The sequence below is a fragment of the Trachurus japonicus genome, chromosome 8 (genome assembly GCF_045865225.1).
Source record: "Trachurus japonicus isolate A0001 chromosome 8, Traja_1.0".
NCBI lineage: Eukaryota > Metazoa > Chordata > Actinopteri > Carangiformes > Carangidae > Trachurus > Trachurus japonicus.
The window spans coordinates 29,657,442-29,681,395 of NC_140914.1; the positions used below are offsets into that span (position 1 = coordinate 29,657,442).

The 23,954-nt window shown below is 42.1% G+C and overlaps 1 protein-coding gene across 12 annotated transcripts in view; it reads right to left on the minus strand.

Moving 5' to 3' along the window:
- Window positions 1-23,954, minus strand: part of rbfox1 (RNA binding fox-1 homolog 1) — a 455,321-nt gene that overhangs the window by 68,633 nt on the left and 362,734 nt on the right. For 10 of the 12 annotated variants that reach the window (XR_015036322.1, XR_015036321.1, XR_015036320.1 and 7 more), the window contains one exon: window positions 13,135-13,446. Coding sequence is in view for 9 of the 12 variants with exons in the window: in XM_085785148.1 (XP_085641274.1) it covers window positions 13,135-13,446 (312 nt within the window). In the remaining 3 variants the exon portion in view is untranslated. Of the gene's footprint in view, window positions 1-13,134; window positions 13,447-21,829; window positions 21,973-23,954 lie in introns of those variants that run through there. The other 2 variants (XM_085785146.1, XM_085785151.1) reach the window with 1 other exon arrangement.

Here is a 23,954-nt window from a genome sequence, read left to right on the forward strand (position 1 = left end):
GTGTGTATGTGGGTGTGTGAGCTTGAAAAGAAGAAGCAGCATAAGGCCAGCAGACTGCAAGTCTTCCACGCAATGCCTAGGTATATACGAGCACATATGGAAAGGAGTGTACACACACACAACACGGACCGCCATCTGTGCAGAGTGGTTGGGCGACATCCGCCTACACGAGCGGCGAAGGAATAAAACAAACAAACAGCGAGACAAAAGCATCCTCATCTCATCCCTATTGGCACCAGACACTGATATGAGGTGAGGACGGGCTCAATGTAGAGCTGCTTCAGACATATTTGGAGATATCAAACAGAGATGATTGCCAACATCATGCTCTCCAAGGCGGAGAGAAGACAACGAGGTGAAACCTGGAGAGAAAAAGCTTTTTCAAAAACTCTGTCCATCTTTATCCTTGACGTGTTCATAAACAGAGAAGGAAACGCGTCATCCACAACTTTAAAGGGACATTGTGTAACTTCTCCTGTTCAAAAGTATGTTTTTTATTAATCAGTAATCCCCCCATCAACAAACTGAAGTGTTCCTTTCAGCTCTGAATTAGCCGTTCATATCATTCATATCTACATGGAGCGGGTAACCTCGGTGCTGGCTGCCATGTGGTGTCTCCATGTTTTTACGTTCAGTGGCAGCGTGACGGTAGGAAACCACGGAAACTCAGCGGAGACACCGGAGCTGTCGGCTCAGGTCGAGGTGGCGTCTGTGAAAAGTCACCGCAGTAACGCAGTGAGGAGGAATGGAGCGTTACGCTGATGCTGCATTCAGGCAGACGGCCGTCGGTAACAAACCAGATGTCATTTTGGTCACAGAAGTGGAGAGAAAGCCGGTAAAACGTGGGTCAGGTAAACAATACCACATCGCCATGACAATATATTGTCACGTGTATTGTTTTGCCTCGTGCTGACGGACCACTTGTTTACATAGAGGCTTATTTATGCCGTTACGTGCAGCGGCTGTCGTCCGTCTACCGTCTGCCCAATTTCACGTGAATGCAGCATGAAAAATATGATTGAGTTGCTTGTGATATACAACCGCAACGCTAGATGGGAGGAATTCTTACACAATGTTTAAAAGCAGGATTGTTAAATTAAATAAATAAATATTTATCAAATGGACAATTGATCCATCAATGATTTCAAAATCTGATTTACAAAAACAATGTGAAACATTACAGAAGAGAATACATTTATTGATTAATGAATAAATAATAGAATTAGAAAAAAATATGTCAAAAGGCAATTTAAAAATGGGGAAAAATGGCTGAGTTTCCTTTTCCAGTTCCCTGTCCTGTCCCTATTAGCAAATCGGTTTGCTTAGTCATTTAGCTTTTCCTTTTAGCTTCTCTGGCACTCTGGGCCTTTGGTGTTTGTAAAAAAAAACAAAAAACTCACTGGTTAGCTTTCTAACCAATCAGAGAGCTGTTTACATCACTTGGCCATTGTTATTGTTAGGTAGTTTTAGAGGACTTGAAGCCGAAAACCCACATCTTTCACTTTTTCTCTCTTCTTTTGCACATGGCAGTAAGACCTTTGTGGTGAAGACAACAGCTTCCATGATCCCCTGCTACTTCATGACATTCCCTGATGCTATATTCTGTCCTTATCTTGAGTGAGAGATCCCTATAGAGGCAGAAGTTTTCCATCTTATTACACTGATGCATATGCTGTGTGCTACTATGTGAAATGGGGGTGTGGCCTTCATCTAGTCCAACTTCAGACTAAGACCTACTCCTTAAGTGACCTTCAGCTCTTTTGAGGATTGAAACCATGAGCTATCAGTGGCCCTCTCCAGGATGACAGATTATGACCGGTCCATCTGCTGGGCTCTCTCTTCCTGGCCCCTTATTCACAATGTCTAGAGGGATTCGAAGAATTTATCTCTGGTCATTCTAATTATAATATTCACCTCAACAGGCCTGCGATGCTCTAAGTATGTGTGACTGAATGTCAATGTAGTAACACTAAAGAACGATTCTGTCCTACCACTGCTGCCAAGTGTTTGCTCGTATTGGGAATAGCTGGGTCTCTGTTATCAATGTTATGAACAGACTGTCTAGACCAAGTGCCTTTAAACAACTTATGTTGTGATTTGGCACTATATGAATAAAAATGGACCTGACAACGACAGACCAAACTTTGGAAAACCACAATAAATGAAGCGTGACTTAAGGGAGTTGAGATTTTCCTGAAATTTTTCCTTCCAGTACAGTTTGTTCTTGACTGCAGTTTCAGAGCGGAGGCCACGGGATCATTAGAATCAGATGAGTTCATTCCCAATGAAGCATGAACGTTTGCAGAAATGTGGAGTCTGCAATGGAAAAGGTCCTCTGGGGAGCATGAACCTTTTCTTTTCACCTATACTCCAACGCCAGGATACCTTTGTTGACACAGAAAACCCCACTGTTGTGTGTCTGAATGGAAATATGTGTTGCAGTTGGATGTACTGTATATGATGTGTCTCTCAGGTTTCTGAAAACCTTTTCTCTCTCCCTTCTACCCCCTCGCCACAGCCAGCGTGAGGCTCACAGTGAGGCTGACGTCGCTCTATAAACACTCCGACCAGATGAGATCATTCCTCCTGGATCCACACACAGCACAGCACAGCGCTGTTGGACGAGGCAGCGTGATCCCAGACCCCACCTCCAGCCACTAAATGTTAAAGAGATAGTTCAATATTTTGGCAAATTGGCCCATAGTCATAGCAGTAGGTTTGTTACCTTATTTGTCGGTGTAAGCTATTTTTAGAACGGCGGAGCAGAGCCGTGAGCTGCTCAGAGCTACGCTACGGAGGCTAATGGGATTTCTTGGTTTCCCTCATCAAACTCATCAAATACACAATCCAACAACTTCAAAATGCTCTCGTGGACAAGTTGTGACCTGCATATTCACCACACTATGAAATAATAATGTAACATTACAAGACAGAGTTGTTTTCAAGGTAAATACAGAGACTGCTTGCTGAAAAGCTGTCCCTGAAAGCAACGCGCATCAGCGGTTTTGCATTAATTTCCCTCTAAAACAACTCTGTCTCGTAACATTCTGTTATTATCTCATAGCGTGGTGAATGTGCAGATCACAACTTGTCCACCAGAGCGTTTTGGAGGTGTTGGATTGTGTATCTGATAAGTTTGATCAGCCGTAGCGTAGCTCTGAGCAGCTCGCGGCTGCGCTCCGCCATTCTTAAAATAGCTTACACCAACAAATAAAGGTAACAAACCTACTGCTATGACTATAGCGATTATGGCAATGGGCCAATTTGCCAAAATGTTGAACTATCCCTTTAAGCAAATAGACTAAGTCCATTCATTTGCAGCTTTTTATCATTTATCATAAGTGTTTCCTAAAACCAGCTTCACTCAACTCTTACAAACACCATGAGGCAAATCACACACAGATTTTAAATGGTTCTATATTTTCCTGATGAAAATATGATAATATAACTTCATCAAATTATACTATTCTAATACCAAAAGGTGAACAAAATGCTGTATTACAGCCCATGTGCCCATGACTATTTTGTGTGTTGTATTAAGTCTCAAGTGAATTAAAGTAAAGTTTTAAGTCATGATAAAAGTGTATTTACATTAGCATGTGTTGAAATGGTAAGTACATATTGAGGTTATAACTCAAGATGCATCCTGTCAGTTGATTAGGCTGCAATGTTGCCCAGCCGTTCATGATATGTGACCCGATCCATCAAAATGAGTCACATTGACCCAAATTTCAAAGTTGAGATTTTGGTATCAATGGAAAGATTAGAAAATAAGCTTTAAAATGATACCCTAGTCAGAGTCATACATTTGATGGTTTTCGAGATGTGGCCATTTGAATTACGATCTCCTACTCTCTTATTCCGTTCTAAAACCTGAGAAAATAGCAGTTAAAGTTTTTGCCAGTGACTCTGGCATCTGTTCCTGTACCACGTGGTTACACGCACCCTATAGGTCCCTTGTTGTCATAGAGGCAGCATTCAATGACCCTCGGAAAGCAGGGAATCTCACAATTCAGATGCTTTTTACAGCTCGTTTCTATCATAAACGGTTCAGAAGTTGTCATGTTTTGTTGACATTTTGTAAAACATGTGCAAGCGTGTACGTTCGGGTTAGCATCGATGCTACGTTCGGTTTAGCATCGATGCTACGCTCTGTTAGCGTCAATGCTACTCGGTTTAGCATCTGTTTCTGTATCCGTCCCTTCTCGTCATAGAGGCAACATTCAATGACCGTCGGAAAGCGGAGAATCCCGCGATTCAGATGCAGTTTACAGCTCGTCTCTATCATGAACGGTTCAGGAGATATTTCATGTTTCGCACCGAAGCAGCACTCATTTTCAGAGGGTTTAAGTTGCAGGTCAACTTTAATCATCATTTACGTGCCTTTTCTCAATTATCTGGACTGTGAAACTTTGGGAGATTGTTTTTGAATGTCATTGCTTTGAAATTAGGGTAAAACATTTTTTTTGATTTTCTATGGGTTTTCCATGTTATCAGCTGATTATCTAAAAATAGAACGTTGCGACTTCCGACTCATTTTGATGGAACGGGTCACATATCACCCTTAAAACTTTATTCTATTCTTTGAACACTCTTCTCCTCTGTTTTGCTAACCCTCCTCTCCTCCATGTGCATTTGTTTTCAACGAAGCCGGTGAGAAGTCAATCCATGGATTCGATGTTACCATGTGTATATTTGTGTAGTCTTATCTGTCATAAACAAGAGATTACGAGTTACGGGGTGCGTTTGTGTGGCGGTGCCGGAGAGACGAGAGCTGGGACATCGGGTCGGAAGGTAAAGATGTAGCATAGTTAAGCTAAAAATCCATCCACTGTGAGTTACAAGTTGTCATACAACATGAACAGATTATGCTGACTATACAATGACTGCTCTGCTCTGCTCTCTGGTTCTGGTCTCATCAGACTCCTCTGAGTCTGACTAAGGCTCAAACATGAAGCTGACATTCTCTGATGTTTCCTCCTCTGTCCACCTCGATGCTCTCTGCTCTCTCACCTTTCGACCTGGAGCAAACGGGTGGTGGGCGGGGCTTAAGAATTGATCCTGTTTTACTACAAAATTATTGGAGCCTTAATTATGCAACAGTTAGTGGTGGAAGAAATAGTCCTACAGAACTGTGCACTTGTTACAGTAAGATAAAGGGTCTCTGACATTTTTTTAAATTACATTGGTAATTGATACATTGCAGCATTTTACTGGTGGGCCTGCTTGAGGTGGAGATAGTTTTAACTAGTTTATTCAAGCATTTTCCAACCCACTGGCTGGGTCTTCCCCCAAGGAAAGTAAAATGTGAAAAGAAAAGACATTTCTGTTTTTTATTCAGTGATACAGTATATAACTAAATATTACATTAAGTATCTGAAGGTCTTGTTCACAACTGAGGGTAAAACAGAGTGTGAATTGTAGAATCAAAGTGTTAGCCAATCCATTCATTTCCAGGATGTTCACATATGACAGTCTCTAGAGATTTTACAACAACAGCTTCCAGTCAGCAGCAGCTCTGTGTTGATGAGGTCAGAGGAGAACGCACAGACTGGGTGGAGCTGACAGGGCCGGACTACAGTCACTCAGATAACCACTCTACAACACGGCTGAACTGAAAAGCTTCTATTCAGGAACCACCACGTCCAATCAGCTACAACAATCCACATCAGGTTTCACTTCCTGTCACCAACACTGGCCACCTGAAGACCTGGTCTAATGGATCTAGATTTGTGCTTATCAGCAGTTGGCAGGATCTTTCAGGTCTTTCTAGTCCTACATCCAGTAGAACAGTGGTTCTGAAACATCAAGGACACCTAAACTGACACAAATTAGACCACGGACCCCCCCCCCCCCCATTGAACTAAATTCTGAAACAAACACCAGAAACACACAAATATGTGTTCCGAATAATGCTATTCTTTAGTCAATGTATGTTCAAATTGGGGCCAATGGTGTGAATATTTGGAAATATTTTAGAGAAATTTCAGGAAAAAAATTACATCTTTAAAGGTACATTGTGTATAGGAATTCCTCCCATCTAGCTTTGCGGTTATATATCGCAAGCAACTCAATCATATTTTTCATGCTGCATTCGTAACAGCATAAATGACACGACACGACATGGCAGCCAGCACTGAGCTTACCGGCTCCATGTAGATATGAATGATATGAACGGCAAATTCAGAGCTGAAAGGAACACTTCAGTTTGTTGATGGGGGTAATTACTAATTAATGAAAAACTTAACTTTTGAACAAAATAATCGATTTTTGTGAATAGATAACAGGATAAGTTACACAGTGTCCCTTTAATCTTTAATTCAGTTCAAAATCCTAAAAATTATATTATATATATAAAAAAAAGGGGGGGGGACAATCCCCGTCAAGGACCCTCACTGCAGTAGAGCACTTTCGGGATGTGGAAAAACAGGAGATTGACAACTAGAACTAATCTGCAGAGATGATGTGATGTCAAAACTAATGGAGCAGAGTCTCAGAGGAAAGTTTCTACAGGTTTGAGAGCAGAGGAGGACCTACACTTCCTAATAAGAATTAATCCTTTTGAATCTTCTATCATCATTACCCTCATGGTATTTTGGGGCTGAAGCTTGCTGCAGAGTGAGACACAGACCCAGAAGCAGAGAGCACATAGCTGGAAAAAAAAGAAAAACAAGGGCAAAAAGATAGAATAAAGTAGTGAGAGGAAGGTTTGATGATGTGGGGGAAGGAGTGGACCAGACAGGCCTGATGAGACTTCCAGATGTGCAAGTATGCCTTCTTCTTGCTTCCAACGTGCTTGTGATGTCTCACTCTCTCCTCTGGTAGAATAACTTGTGGGTTTTCACTCTCAGCACCCAGTTTTCTAAGAATGACTAGAAATGTGATACTCCGGCACTGAGACATAAAAAATCCCACGTCCTAATTATGGCCCCATCTGTTTTATACTTTCAGGTTTTCTTACTAAAAACCTCTGCTCAGTGTCCCCCGACCGTCCTGCCATCTTACTGCTGATCAGATGAGAGGGGATGGGGACAGAAACGCTGCTTTGTGAACAACTTGAAGGTGTTTGACTTCAACTCCATACCAGGTGATGTAATACTGAAACATAAAAGTTTGGCAGGCGCTCAAACACAATGCAAAACTCTTTTGATATTCAAAGATCCACAGTATGCCCACATATTGTAAACTCAAAGTAGAAAAAAAATTAAGAGAGCACATCATCAATGAGTACAGTCAGAGAATCAACGAGTGAGTCTCCATCAAATGAGGTAGGGGAGGGGGATGTTGTGGTGCCACTGCTCATCTGACACTTGGACAAAGGCAGGCTCTCTGCACCCAGTCTCCAGTGCTGGGTCAGTGAAGCAGAAGCATTGCAAATGGTAAGAAATGGTATAACACTTCCTGTCTCTTAAAGGGATACGCCAACATTTTTTTTCGTACCTTGCCTCACTCCCGAGTCCATGACAAGCAGATAGACACCATCCTTTCGACTGTGCGTGCAGTAAGGGAGATACCTAATTAGCTTAGCTCAAATGCTGCCTCCGAACTGAAATCAGCAGTCAGAAGCTGATTTAATTTTAGCTCTAAACTCTGTAAATATATCACTTTATGGACATTTCAAAAAAAATTTGGCGAGAAAGTAGTCGTTTAGACCAGCAGTGTGGCGTTAATTTGTCTAAATACCAGCTGTTTACAATTTTGTTTGGACGAATTCGGCGCTACTCAAGCTAGCCGCACTTCTGGTTACTTTCACAAAATAAAACACCCGTTGCCCTTTACATACAGAAAACCATGACGATAGAATTTGTGCTTTTACTTTGAAGCTAACCTACCCTCGATGTAGCTAGTTTGAACCAAAATAAAGCGTCTTTGCTTGAACCCTCCATTTTGACCGATCTCGTCCCGTTACCGGCATTTAACAGCTCAAGATGCCTTACCGGAGAGTTCTGTCAGCTCTGAGACGAAGATCGGTTGCTGAAGAGTTTGTCTGATGACTTTAGGTGGAGGCAGTCTAACACTACCTATACACTTCCAGCGTTTGAGCTCTGCCCGTATCCCCCTTGTTACTGCACGTACAGTCGAAAAGATGGTGTCTATCTGCTTGTCATGGACTCGAGAGTGAGGCAAGACACTAAGATGAATGTTGGCATATCCCTTTAAGTCAGCGTGGCAGTGACAGCTTGTTCATGTGATGAGGCATATACAATACAACAATAGAGTTTAATTCGATTTGATCTGTGTTGACAGATCTCTTCTGAGTTTGCTGCAGAGACAGAGATAGATTTATACTAGTTTATAGAGTTTTTTTTTTTTTTTTGTCAGATTGACCAAGATCGGATTGACCAAGGTTGTGAAAAAGTAATCCAGTATTTCTTGCAGTGATTATGGGGTGAAAGAAACCTGTGATCAGGTTCTCTTCTGGCCTGTTGCTGATCTGAGGGGGCAAGGAAACTCACATCATACAAATGATCTTTAGTGGACTTTCTCCTTTGCCAACATGGGATGACTGTCTGAGAGTGAAGTTTATTGAAATAATCTTATTACCAATTAGCATCCATAGTTAAAAGCCTGCTAAAAGGGAAATCAATCTATACAACATGTTCTGCCTACACGCTCACACTGCACTACTCTATTTCACAATTATGTCTTAATTAATTTGGAAATTGTGTACCTACAGATTAACTTAAATCTTGATTCACTATTTGCTGTTTTTTTTCTCTTAAAACTGTCTCACAACATGTCAGATGTTGAATGATTGATTGAAGTCTGATCTGGCTGCTGTTTGCTACATACAGTATGGTTTCACTATTTCCTATAAGTCAGGTTCTTCCCAGACATGGACTGCTCTTTAATCAATATTTCATGTGTGAATTGAGTTTCAAAGTCCAGTTGAGAAAGAAAAAGAAAATTAAGCATTTTTTTTTCCTAGTGTTGAGCAACCACAATATAACTATGCAAAATAATACCCATCTTTATGACACGTAAGGTCAGCGGTGTCATAAATATTTATGAAAATGAACAGTTATAAATCCAGAGACCAAATAACTTGCAGGATTTCTGTTGCCTGCAAGGCTGCACTTGTATATGCAGCATTCAAAATCATATGAATTATATTAGAACAGTAGCTCAGCTAGATTTACTGTATCACTGTTTTATGCCTCCACCAACCAGTCAAGATGCACTCAGTCTCTTTTGAATAATGATCAGGTTTTTTTTTGTTGTTGTTGGGTTTTTTTTTTTTCCAGAATGTTATGATGTCACAGAAAAGTTTTGGTCATGATATTGCTTTATCCTAGTAAACATTTGTTTTAACCCTTACATACTGTTCGGGTCAAATTTGACCTGTTTTGACATTTGACAGCAGAAAAAATACCCTAAACATCATTCTTTTAGGCTGAAATGTTATGACTTTTCCTAAAGTGACCCAAAATACACAAAAATGAAAATATTTTTAAATTGTATACTTTTGAACAGGTGCTACAAATTTTTATACACTGAGGCTGTTTCGGGTCAAATTTGACCCGTATCTGTTTAGATGGATTTTAGATCCACTAGTGTGGGTCAAATCAAGTAAAAATGGTGGTTTTAGGGAATCTTGAAACTGTGGAACTGTACAGGCCATGTTTGTGTGTATAATTTATGGGACAGTGGTGACAGAAACAGAGTTCAAGGGGGACTTCGACACTGTCATGAGAACTGCCTGCGTTCCCACCACGTTTGCCCAGGTTCCCACAGAGACAGACACCTTCTGGTCTTTGAGGGGGCATGGGGAAACCTCGAAACAGTGAAATAGTAAAACAGCATAGTAGTGATCATACAGTATCGTGCACAAATGGAACAGAGGTCATCTGAGGTCAAGGGGTGCCTTGACACAGACACGAGATCTGCACCTGCAAGCACCTGCACCTGCAATGTAATAAAACAATCTATAAAGTAACAAATTTGAATCAATTTGCGTTGGGAGGGTGGTGGTGGGGGGTCATGACATAGAGGTTCCTGAGCTGCCATTTCAGTGACTGACATCATGGCAGCAAGACTTGGTACAACAGGCCCTTTATCTGATCTTCCAAAAGGAGGAGGTTGATAGTGATCTGGTGGAGGATGTGTCAGAGCAGGAAGACAATGCCAAAGAAAACCATATTATATATAAAGCAGGGAGAGTTCTTTTTTTATAATAAGCATTTTATTATTTAATGTTTTTGTGTTCTAAGTGGTAAATGTTGAATTAATATTGATAATTATGATTTCTTATGATATAGCATTTAGCGTATAACATATAGCACCTAATGGTTGCAATGGTTAAACATGGTCATATTATAAACTCCAACAGTTCCACAAAGTTCATGCCATTTTAAAATTCAATGAAATATATTTAAATCATTGTGGCTTTTATGTGTTTATGTCTTATGTAGAACAGGATGTAATACTGTGTAATAATAGAAGTTTTTATCCAAAAACGAGTGTTGTAAAAGTTAAAAAATGCACTCTCCCTGCTCTCTGAATTTTTTTTTAACACTTAATCATACATTAATTTATGTGTCATAGGCTATTTAAACATTCTAAATAGATCTGTAGTTTAAAATTCAATATAGACACTTACTATGAGGGAATTCTTGGTCCGGGTCAAAATTGACCCGAACCATACTGTGAAGGTATCAAATTTAAACAGTATGTAAGGGTTAAATGGTGTCATAATTAGGATATAAAGGCCTTATGGCAAGAGACATATGGTTGTAAGGTCACAGTGACCTTGACCTTTCACCAAATTCTATTGTGTTGACAAGGCATATGCCAACAGAAAATGATGCAAGGTGCAAGGTGAATTTTAGTGAATTAATCCTATAACTTGCAAAAGCTGTGATGAGAAACCAAGCTCTCAAACTGTCTACTGCCTGGTGCATGAAAATCATTTTCTGGATGTGGGCGGCACTTTCAGAAAATGGAAGACCCTGCATGGATTAGCAGAATAGACAATGGATGGATGGATTGACTTTGTAGAATTTTAAATTGCTGGGGTCAAATTGACCCCAAGGATTAATGCTAGCTAATACATTTGTGGATAAAAGAAACAAAAAGTTCTGAACTCTGAGCCTAAGCCTGAGCCTTTACAAAGCTCCACCTCTTCACTGTGGTAATTGGGTAGAATCCAATGTCTTTGTAATGTTACACGGGGATCCGGTCCTTGAGCCCCACACCTTCAAGTGATTGTCCAGTTCTACCAAACTCTATCTTCAGGTTTCGGTCCAGCTTTATGCTGCGTTCAAGACAACTCGGAAGTTATAAAAAAACGAGCTCTGAGTTGTAAAAAATGAATTGAATGGCGTCAAACTCGGAAATTACAAGTCGGAAACTCGGGTATGACTTTCCGACTTGACGTCACGACAACATCAAAACATGGCAGCCCTCGTCTTAAACAGTTAGAATTTAGAAATTTTAAGTTATTTGTTGAGGTTTTAATGCATATTATTTGTGTAATATTGCAGTAGCCTATATGAAAAGCGTTTATATTAACTCATTGAGTGCCAACCACGTAATTTCTCGTTTTTCGTTCCCATGCGTTGAGTGCCAAAAACGAAATTTTTCGTTTTTTGCTTTTTTTTTAAATTATGAAAATAGACACTTTAATACACATTATATGTAAATTTGGGGACTCTACGACGAGGAGAACTGAAATAGATGACGATCAAAGTCACATGACAGCTCATGATCTGGAAGTTTTTATCATAACTCAGCTTCTGCAAACGGAGGTCTGCATGTGGATGCAGCAGCTGCTCCGCTGCTGCTCCGCTCTCACCCGCGAGGCTGCAGCAGCTGGGAGCTGAACCAGGAAGCTCTCAGCCCACTGTCCCGCCCGGTCTTCATCTGGAGCAACACCGTGTCCTCCCCAAAGTCCTCCCGCGGTAAAATCTGATGGTCTCTGGACCAAAGCAGACCGGCACCACCGACCCGTACCACAGACGGACCACGACCACCGGCGGGACCGGTGTTCGCGAGCCGCTGTGGCCGGCAGAGCCTCACGTTCCGCGGCGAGAGGCTGTGACACGGCACGGTGCGTCTGTGTTATTGCTGTTTAGTGGCGCCCCCCCCGCCCCCGATGGTGGTTTTGTGAATAGAACAACAATTGTTGTGTATATTTATCTTATACGAGCCCTTTGATCCAGAAATGCGAGTGTCTGAAGAGCGACAGACACAAACAGCGCACCTTTCATAAAAGACGCTCTACTGTATCTCCTTTTCTAGAAAAAAAGGAGGGATTTTGGTGAAACCCAGCCATGTTTAGCTTGACTTTTCTCAGGAACGGAGGCACGTAGAAACAAACGGTTTGTGGCCATTTGAAGGATAAAGTTAAACCTTTCAAATGAGCTACAGTATGTGTTGGTGGCAATAATATAGAATACACTATGGCTCTAAAATAAAAAGTCAAATATGGTCTAATTTGCCGGTACACTTGACTAAAACTTTGGAAAGGAGCGCGGCACTCAATGAGTTAAGCTGTGATTGTTGTATTGTGTGAAATTGTGGTCCTCGTATGTGACGAAAATAACATTTAACTGTTATCAAGGCCATAACATTATGTGCACTCGTCTGCGGCGTCTCCTCTCCTCTTCATTTGCCTCCAAAATAAACATAATTTGCTGCTGCATATATTTTTCGTATTAAGCTATGAGCCACAACATGCCAAACTTCCTTCGGGTATCCATGTTTTTTCTCTTCCGAGTTCCTGCAGCGTGAATGCAATGATGTTGGAAGTCGGAAATTTCCGAGTTGGGAATCCCGACCCCCGAGTTGTAATGAACGCACCATTAGTCCTACAACCTGATTCAAATTCCAACCTTCAACCATGATTTTGCACTCCTCTATCTACAGATTGTGGTCCAGTCTTACATTAACCCATTGGGAAACACATCTAACCAAAGCAACTTAGAAGTTATGCAAAGGTTTCCTACTGCATTCAAACTTTAGTAATGCCATGTCTTATTTTGCAATCCATTTGTACTACTTGAACTGAATTACACATTACAAACCCGGAGCCTGCTCATAAAGGAATGGCAGAAACTACTACTGCAGAAACCCACTATTCCAAACTGAAACACGCTTGAACACACTTAAACAGTATTTCCTGTAATGCCTTACTGTGGCTGTTCCGGTGACTGTCTGACTGCCAGAGTCTGATCCACCCTGCTCACTGTGGCTCTGCGAGGACTGGTACATGTTGAGTGGATGCTCGCTGACGGAGGCCTGGACCCCGGTGTAGTCTTGTGGCGCTGCTGGGTGCTGGTGTGGATGTGGGTGAGAGTGTGGATGCGGATGGGGGTGTGAAGCTGTGAATTCGGCTGGAATGCCGTTCTGGGGAGGGGGGGCAAACTGGGCAGATGGGGCAAACTGGGCAGATGGGTAAGCCTGAGCCATGGATGGGTCCGGGGGTGCCGCGGTGTCCTGGTTACCCTGTAGGAACAAAAAGATGCACTTTTTAATTTACATTGTTGTAGTTTGTGCTCCTTCTACCACTTTGTTCAGTGCTTCCTAATCAACATGATACATTCTCAGACCACACTTTATTTGAAGATGACAATCAAACATAGAAAGAGATTTTCTTTTTTGTTTAACCCTCCTGTTGTCCTTCTGGGTCAATCTGTTCCCTTCCTCCACCCTTCCTTCTTTCTTTCCTTTCTCTCTTCCTTCTTTCCACAATCCTTTTCCCTTCCTTCCTTTCTTCCTTCCTTTCCTTCGTCCTTGCTTCTTCTTCCTTCCTCCTTTGATCCAATTGACCCTCCATCTTTCTTTCCTTCCTTTTTCCCTTCCTTCTTTGCTCTCTTTCTTCTTCCTTCCTAGAACGAAACTTGAATACAATTGCATCTTTTTTTTCACCAAAATTGTGTGGTTTTGCAAACAATTTGTCAGCCCAGTTAGGTCTGTGTAGGTTCTCAGTCATCCACAAAAAGTTGTAGACAACTGGACTTCTTCGTTAGGGTCAGATGGGCCAAAGCACAACTCATCAGTGAGGCATTATTCCACCCAGTCCTCAAGAAGGTTAACCAGCAATGGGAGGGTTTCCATGATGGCATCATAGTTGGCTGATAATTGGTGTTGGTAGCCACTACTTCTGTTCAAGGGTGGTTGCTCTAGTTGGACCTTATTGGCTTCTACCCGTTTCTACAACCATGTATCTTCTCTGTCCAAATTGTGAACATTAGCATCCTCAAAAGAGTGTCTCTTCCCCTAGATATGCAGATGCAAAACTTAAACTCGCCCTACTGGACTGATTGAGCACAATCCAGAAAAAGTTATCCTGTTGTCCTTAGTGTCTTCCCTGGTGAACTTGATGCTCCCGTCTGCTGAGTTAATGTGTTCAGGGAAAGCCTCCACTACATGGGTTTTGATTTTCACCCAATTATCTTCCACATAACTAAACCAGTCTGTAAGAGCTCAGGGCTTGTTTTTCTACTTCCTCCTGTAGAAAACCTTGTTGTAACTTGAAAAAGATGGTGGTCAGACATCTGACCACCATCTTTTTTAAGTTACCACCACAATCTGATCTGGTGTTAAGCTGGTTGTGTAAGGAGCTGTCTTGCTGTAAGCATTTTCTCACACTCTCCACTGTCTCACTAGTGGGTACCAGGGGTGGAAAGTAACTAGTTACATTTACTCAAGTTACTGTAATTAACCCGTTTAATCCCAAATTTTTCCCTGCAAAATAAGTGCATACATTTCACTCCTTGGACCTCCCTAACACATAATATGTATGTTTTTTTTCATTTCATGTTGGTTTTGTTAGTGAAAATTTAGGTTTTATACTCGGCAACAATTGTTGCCGGTGGGAAACTGCATAGTCTAAATTTTCAGAAATTCTATAATTTGACCTATTTACACATATAAAAAATTAAAACTGACACTAACATGTGAAACATATTTTAACAAGGCATGTACAAATGTGCATCCTAGAGGAACTTCTGCTTGTTTACCTTGACCAAGGACTACACCTGGGCCCTGTCCTATAGGCTACTTTTAGGCGGATGTGTGTGGACTCCACAATAGGGCTCCATGTAAAACATGCACACTGTGGGTGAAACAAGGCTCCACAACTTGTACTCAAACCAGATTGGTTTGCCCCTGATAAACTGACTGCTGCCATGCTTGCCATACTACTATTATTACCACTACTTCTACTACTACTACTACTAATAGTAATAATAATAATAAAATCTATATGTGAGCAGAATCCCATGAAAAGTCAGCAACTCATCCATGCTCCAATCAAGTGCCTTCCTTTGGTTTGCATTGAATAGGCATTTGGCATTTCAACAGTGAGCTCCCTCAGAGAAGGATACATCAGCAGAACAAATCAACAGGGTCCGGGTTTAGTTTGTATAGCCTACTGCAGTTGGACCGTCACAAAATCTGGTATATTGGATGTGGCTGGTAACCATGTCACAACACACACACACACACAACACACATCACTTTGGGGTCTTTTTAGGTCTAGAAGATCCAAGACCTCTGATATTTTTAAGCTGTGTAGAAAAAAACACAAGATTAATAGAATAAACAGCTAAAACCTTTGACATCTCGCATAATGCTATGTGACTATGTGTTATGCTAGTGGCAACAATTGTTGCCGTGCTTACATCTACTCTCCTTATGATCAAAATATGCATGCAGGCATATAATTCTCATTACATATCAGTAGTAGACCCTTTAAAGAATATATGTAAAAAAAAATGTTAGTTATATCTGTTAATTAAAGTATTTTATTTACTTCCTCATGTACACGTTTGAGGTAGACATCTCCCCCAAGAGGTGCAAGCAGGAAGTAAAGAGGCCTGGTCATGTGACCTTTTGCACTATTTACATGAAATTGATACAATTTAGAGTAAACAGCATATAATTTCATTTTAAAACTTGCATTAGATGCCCAAAGCTAAAACAGCAGTTTTAGAGCTTCCAGAAGTTAGAAGAAATGACTGGCAACAATTGTTGCCGGTGGGATTAAACGGGTTAAGTAGCTTTTTTGTGTACTTGTACTTTTTTGAGTAATTTTTAAAATCAGTACTTTTACTTTTACTTGAGTACATATTGTTGGAAGAAATGTACTTAGTTACATTTTAAATAGCTTAAGTTACAAAGTAAAAAATATATAACTCTGTGTGGGTTGTCAAAAGTAGCTACGCCGCTGCCGCCTCGATTTCTCCCCCTTCACAGACGCACACAGCAGCAGGCAGGTCATCTATGCAGGCAGGTACACACCTCTCCCCTCACCGCTACGTGAGTTAGTGCATAACAGGGCTCGTCGCTATGTTGTCGTCTTATATTAGCCATTAGCCGCAGCTAGCGGTTAAAAGCTGACGTTAATGATTAAAGACAACGTTATCAGGCATGTCCATCTATTCGGCTACGTTTATGGTGACCGTGCCAGACACACCGGGGCTGAAGGCCGGACCGGCAGTCCGTTGAGTTAAATGTAGGAGCCCAGTCAGATCCATGGCCATGCTCAAAAGAACAGACAAGCAGCCCACTGCTTCAGAGCAGTTACAGTAAAGAGGCAAGAGAGAGAGAACCTACAGTAAAATCCCCCCCCCCCCTCCTCCTCCTCCTCCTCCTCCTTGAGAGCAGACAGGAAAGACAGTAAAAAAACAGGTGTGTGTGAGTGAAAGAGGGAGAGAGAGATTTTTCTTTTCTTTTTTTATCCGTATTGAAAATGGTATTGAGTATCGAATATTTTCCTTAATATTGATATTGAGTTGAAAATTTTAGTATCATGATCATGATCGTGACAACCTTAGTGCCAGTAACTGTAACTGTCCATCTGATTGGCTCTGGACAACTGCAGTGTCAGAAGGTCAGAATCAAGTTGGTGCCACAGGAGCTAAAAGATGATGGAGACCAGTGTATCGATGGAGAAGGGACGAGTTTGAAACACAGAGACATGCACGGAGAATGTGAGGCCAATCTCTGGCCATTATACCCCCCCCCCCAAAAAAAAAATAAAAAAGTAACTAAGTAACTTTTACTCTGAGTAAATTTTAAATGAACTACTTTTTACTTTTACTTGAGTAGATTTTTACACCAGTACTTTTACTTTTACTTGAGTAAAATTTCATAAGGTAACTGTACTTTTACTTGAGTAGATTTTTTTGGTACTCTTTCCACCCCTGGTGGGTACATGCATTTGGAGAGTGAAGTCACGTCAAAAGACACCATGGTTTCACCCACAGATGAAATTTGTCAGCGCAAGTACAATAGCTTCATGGCCCAGAGGTACGGAACCACTGTGCCAGAGCTAAATATACTGTATCCTGCTGGCTACTGATTACATGGCATTTGATAGGAATATTGGTGGTCCCCAGATGATATGTCTAATGGTGACACTTTTTAGCCCCAAATTCCTCTTTACTGTAATCTGTGAACAAATTACTAGATTTTGGTGTGTTGTGGATCACCAGATGATGTATTCATGCAGTTGCTGTTGACCACCTGACCATTTTTGGGAGTGGTTTTCATTACTAACAGCAATTTTGGATTGAATACTCAAGTCTTGTTTGAGTATTAGTCATTTATTTTGACTCAAAACAAAGATAATGAACAATCATCTTTAGTAAACAGCTATTCTTGGCTACATAACAATAGCAATGCTTACAGATAGCTCCCTTTACACAATGAATAAACAGTGTTGGGCACATGACTCTGAAAAAGTAGGCTAATTAGTTATAGTTACTAGTTACCCTCCCTAAAAAGTAACTGAGTTACATCTGTGAAGCGCTGGAGCCGTGAACCGATTCCCGACCGTCACCGACAACTAAAGCCTCAACTGGTAACAGCTCGATGCTAACTTCAGCTAGCGGTAGCAGTTAGCATCCGCTGCTAACACCATCTTCCCAGCTCACCACAACAGCATAACAACATAACACTGGAGGCTCCCAGTGTTGGTGACAGTCGGTTATCGACCCACGACCCCAGCGCTTCACTCAGACTGTATTTCCTTTCCTTTGCGGTCCTGACAACTGTTGCTGTCAGGGGCAGGAGGCTACACAGTTGAGCCCGAGAAAAGGGGCCAAGTATCAATGTTTTGTTTACAAACTGCAACGAACAAAACTCCAGACTCTACCTTTAAGAGTCACCCTAAAAGATAATCAAATGATATATTTGTCCACATACAAATAATACATTCAATGATGTGTGGAGGAATACTGAGTGAGTTGGTTAGTTCCAGACAAGTAGCTTTTTCCAAACATTTGGTGAACTGAAAATAATGTGTATATAAGGTCCTACACTGAAATGGGTGTATTATTTTCCAATGGGACTTTCTGAGTCAAGTAACGGCGTAGCGGCGTAATAGCGCATTTTATTGTCAGTAACGGTAGTAACAGCGCTATAACGGGGGAACAATAACTTTTTAGATTACTCGATACTGAAATTTTTTTATAACACCATTATTCCCATCACTGTGAATAAAACATGTGAATACTGTATATTCTATGCAGGGAATGGCTGCTGATGTGCAATAAACTCGTACAGGCTAAACAACATTTTGTTTATTATAGATTTGAATGTGTAGAAGACATCTCTGCTGACTGGAGCTGTGAGTCGCAAAAGATGGTGGAAACATTTTTGAGGCAAGAAAGTGAATGTGTTCCCAAAATACTTAGTGAGTATAGTGAGTAAGTTTATGTGTGTGTGTATGAGAGAGAGAGAGAGAGAGAGAGAGAGAGAGAGAGAGAGAGAGAGAGAGAGAGAGAGAGAGAGAGAGAGAGAGGCGACTCCTGTGGGACATTTATATCTCGGAGAAAGAGAGAGAGGGGGAGAGAGAGAGAGAGAGAGGTGTAGCCATATGCAGGGAAAAGAAACAGAGAGAGAGGGGGGATGCAGACAGTGAGTCTTGGCTAAATGCTCTGCTGTGTAATGAGAACCACATTTAGAAGGCTGAAATATGCTTTACGTGGCAAAGTGCTGCACACACACACACACACATACACGGCAATTCAAGGAGTACAATTTAAATTCTGAATTCTGAAGTGCACACACACACACACAGAAAGAACTTCACTCCTTCAGAATAAAATGTCTCCGTATGTCCCCCTGTGTATTAATGCATTCCTCAAAAGACGACTCTGCATTAGAGTCAAATCAGTTTCTATTGTTTTAATCCTAAATGACTTTACCCTTCCTCCATCGATTGACCCTTAATCTTCCTTCTGAGAACACCATAAAATCTATTGATCACACACAATATTGACTTCACTTCCATGAGATTTGTTCAGTCAGCATTCTTCTCCATGCAACTCAATGGAGCAGTCAAAACTGCAAGTCTATCAGTGACTTGAGCGATGAAACTTGTCTTGTACAACTTGGCCATCAGGCTAATGAGTCCAAACAACACTAAACTCACTACTGTTATTACTGCGATTAAAAAATACATTCAACTGGATGGGAAACAGGAGCAGTCACATGATCTAACAGGAAAGTAAGAGAGTACTTCCTGTAAAAGCAGAAACACTTATCTACAGACTTACACCTTTGGTTTTTGCCCTGTCTTGATGTTATAATGTTAACAATACAGCAGGAAGCATACTCTTGCATTTATTTCATTTACTTTAAACATGCATTGATTTTTAATCCTAAATTATGGATGTTGAACACTTTTTGTCTTTTTCCCTTTCATGTATTCTCTGACACTACATGAACCTGAAGAGACATTATTTCATTTTAACTGCACTTAATAGATCAAGTGAAAAACCTAACTGAAAACAAGCCCTTCAATCTAAATGGTAAAATGTATCCATTGTTTCTTTGTATACAGTGTGACTGGGCCCAGTGGCAGCGGGCTAGCCAGGGTTCCAGATACCCCTTTATCTAGCAAGATGTTACAACAGCAAGACCACACACACACACACACAGATATATACATAGAACCTATCCAATGTGATCTGCCTCTACCCTGGGGCCTCCTCCCAGCTGGATGTGCCTGGTAAACGGTGTCCAACAGGCATCATTATCAGATACCTGAACCACCTCAAGTGGCTCACAACATAAAGGATCAGTCACTCTACTCTTCTACTCCTTCCTAATCCCAGACACCATAGGTAGGAATTCCAGCTGCTTGTACCTACCATCTAATTCTTTTGGTCACTACCGAGATAGTCTGAGCTGGAGGAAGTTTGCCGCAGCGATTAGCCTCTCATTGGCCGAAACGAGCCACCCGGCGGAAGTCCCACCCTTCCCATTCCCCTTGGAGAAAGGAAACAACAACTGGAACCAAGGATATTTCAATCTCAGAGTTGAAAAATAACCAACCCATGTTTTTTTCTTTTATTTGTAAAAGTCATATCGCAGATATATCCAATTTTTTAGATGTTATATGTTGCTGTGATGTAGCCATTTTTCGTGTCACACCAAACCTGTTTCCCCCCAGCAAGCGCACCGCTGCTGTGGCACCACCCACAGTGATTGTGATTGGTTGAGAGAAATCCAAACAGCCGATCTCAGAATCGGAGTCGGTTCAGCCAGACCTTTCTGGTGAGCAAGACTACTTTTGAGATAATAGGTGAGGGCTGGGTTAGGGTTGAAGTACGCATCAGAAGTTGGGAGATTGAGGAACGTTGCTGCTATTAAAAGAAAAGCTATGCAGGTGTAACTGAGGGTCCGGGTGCACTCACTCACCCATAAAGGACATGCAAACCCGACTGCCAAGCGGTCATTGACCTCTTGGCACAACCGTTTGCATCGTCACCAGCCGTGCAGGAGAGTAGGGTTCGAACCCCACCTGGGCCAGTCTGTACCGGCTGTATCGGCTACAAAGGTACGGATCAGGGAAGGATCAACCAGGCCTACACTACAACCTACAACCTCAAACAACCACCAGGTCGATTGTTCCGTATGATATGACCCACAGGATCATCTTCTGAAACAGGAAGCTGGTTGGTTGCCATGGATATGATAATAAAGAGGCAGAATATACCAATAGTGTTGTCATGATTCTGATTTTAAAAAAGTGTCAGTTGACAAACTGTGTGGACCCTGGCACTCAGAGTTGGACAGGTTTCATCATAACACTGGGAACAAAAACCCATGTGTGACAGTCAGGATGCACTCGTCCACTGTGGTACAGCAATGACATCACAAAAAAAAGGCAGGAAGGATTGAAATGTTGGAGGATCCACGCTTGATTTTCTGACTCAAACTAGTGAAGCCTGCAGCTTCAGCTGAACTTTGGGAAATTTCGTCATTTCTCCATTTTTTTTTTTACAGCAGTCTGAGCACAGTCTGAATGTGAGCAGTGGGAGGGACAACAGTATAAATACGACCCCAGAGTGTTGTATTTATACAGACTTGAAACATGGCATTCCTCGCTCCCATTCCCTAACTGTCGAACAAACACAACAGACCTTTTCCCAGTTCGCAGGGTTCCTTTGCTTCATTCCTCTCTCTCTCTCTCTATCCATCTTTCTCTTTCACTCTCTCCTTCCCTTCCCAATGCGTAAATTCATCGACTCCTGCATGCCTCTGCCATGGATGAGGATGAAAGGGTGAAGTGGAGAGAAAGAGATGCATGCACACACCAAGAGACACATAAACAGAGCAGGCAGCCCTGCGTATTAAACATGCATACGCACACACACACACACACACACACACACACACACACTCAACCCACAAAAGGAGCATGCAGCATGCTGACTTCTGCAGTATACACAGCACAAACAGTGTGGAGCGAGAGAGCGAGTTCAGAAGTGACAGTGAGCCGAGTGAGAGGGAGAGAGAGAGAGAGAGAGAGGAGGGGGGGAAGAGAAAGAAAGACAGACAATGGAAAAACAGTGTGTATTCTCAAAAGTACCTGCTCTACCATCTCGCCTCTGCCTTCCTCCATGCACATCCAGCTGCGCTATAAAGTCCAGCCCGCCAGTGTCTGCCTACAGCTAGCATCAATTATGGATGGCTTTGTGTGCGTATGTGTGTGTGTGTATGAGTGTGTGTTGTGGGGGAATGAGCAAGAAGTAAAGAGGAGGAGGTGCCACTGTGAATGAAAGCAGCAATCTCCAAAATGTTTTCACCACTCTCTTTTCTCTGCTCTCACCGATCCTTCCCCTCTATCTGTGCCGTTTGTTTCCTTGTTGCTCTCACGTCTGCGTTACAGCATTCTACGCATTTTTTTTTTTACTCTCCGTCCACTCTTCATGTACCGATTGTGTCTGTTACTGGTGGAACTTTCCAAATCTGACACTCACGCCCACGTCATGCAGCCATGCAGTCGTGCAAGCCAGCTGTGTGGAGGTTAGGCGGAACTTCTCTCCTAGCTGGCTCTGTTTAATGTGAGCAGAATTTATGCAAACACAGGCTTCTATGAGTTAATACGTCACGTCTTGTTTACTTATATATTTTCCGTGCTCCACTTTCGTGTACTCACAGCTCAAGTCGTGTTACCAACTTCTGCCACAAGAGGGAATCTGTCATTATGAGTTCCTCTGGGCTGAGCCTGATTGGTCGGATGAAGGCTGTGGGTATTAACCTTCTCCTGCCTCTTCTTCTTTGCTACAGGAGGCAACAGCAACCTCCAAGCTGCAGCCTACACACTACAAATGGTTTGTTTGATTGATTGATTGGAATCATTCTGGTGTTTTCTTTGTGGGAAAGCACTCAAATCCACACATTCAAATGGCTACATGCTGTCATTCCGACATCCCACGGGATCCTCCCTATGTTCCCCACTTTGTATGGGACCGGACATAGGACCCTTTTTCTAAAAAAGGGTCCTATGTTCCCCACTTTTTCCCAAAAGGACCCGGGGAACATGCAATTTTTGGTCCCATACCTGGAAGTGGAGTTGTGACTTTACAGATTTTTGCCTATTACTGAATGAGAGTTGAGTTGTGCCTTTGAGTGAGAAATTTAATTGTCCCATTGGTTGGGTTTAGGCAATGGAGAAAGGAGTTGGCTAAGTTTAGACCAGGTAGAGGCTAGACAGGCCAGATAGATAGAGTCCAGATAAGTAGAGAGAGTCCATCGACCAGCAACAGCGGGGAACATAAGACCTTTTTTTTGAAAAAAGGTCCTATGTTCCCCTAGCCTGGCTCTCGCCAGACCCTTGTAGTTCCGCAAAGCTACGCCAGAGGCGCTACGCTCAGCTTCGCACAAGGGTCTGGACTCGAGGCCAATGCAAACTTCTTCCCCGGAGCAAAAAATAATGAACCAATCAGGATCACCGGGCGGGACTTTCTGAGGTGTGACGTAGCGCTGAAGCGACTGTTTGAGTCAAACAACAATGGCGGCTCGCAGTGAGTGGCTGAAGTAGCACGTCAACAAGATAACGGACAAGTGGTTTATCCAATCACATACAAGATTTTTTTTACAAGGCCCCGCCTTCTGAAATGAATCGCCTATGGAGCAGTCCCAGACCCTTGTGCGGAGCTCAGCATAGCTTTGCGGAACTACAAGGGTCTGACGAGAGCCAGGCTAATGTTCCCCGGCAACAGCGGGAAACATAGGACCCTTTTTCAGAAAAGGGGTCCTATGTTCCCCAATATGTATTGCGACCAGGGAACATAGGACCCTTTTTGGGAAAAAGGGGAACATAGGACCCCTTTTCAAAAAGATGGTCCTATATTCCCGATCGGGGAAAGGACCCGGGGAACATAGGTACACTGCCCATCCCACCACTCGAGCGGTAATTTTTTTCGATCCATCAGCTGTGTTTACCGTTTCAGGTGTCATAGTTATGGTGATTAGACAGATGAATAAGTCCTCTAACACATACTACAGTTTGACTTGTCAGAGTTTTTCAGTATAGAAGCAAGTCGGGTTGAAGTGTCCGGAGTCACTGTAGGGACCAAAGTAACAGCTGTAGTTTTGTCCCTCTGCACATTAACAATGAATCTGTCTGTCACTCTGCCGGTAGGCCCTACCGCGGTCACACTGGGTAGAACACACAACGTAAACAATGTGACTGTACACCAGTGGTTAGC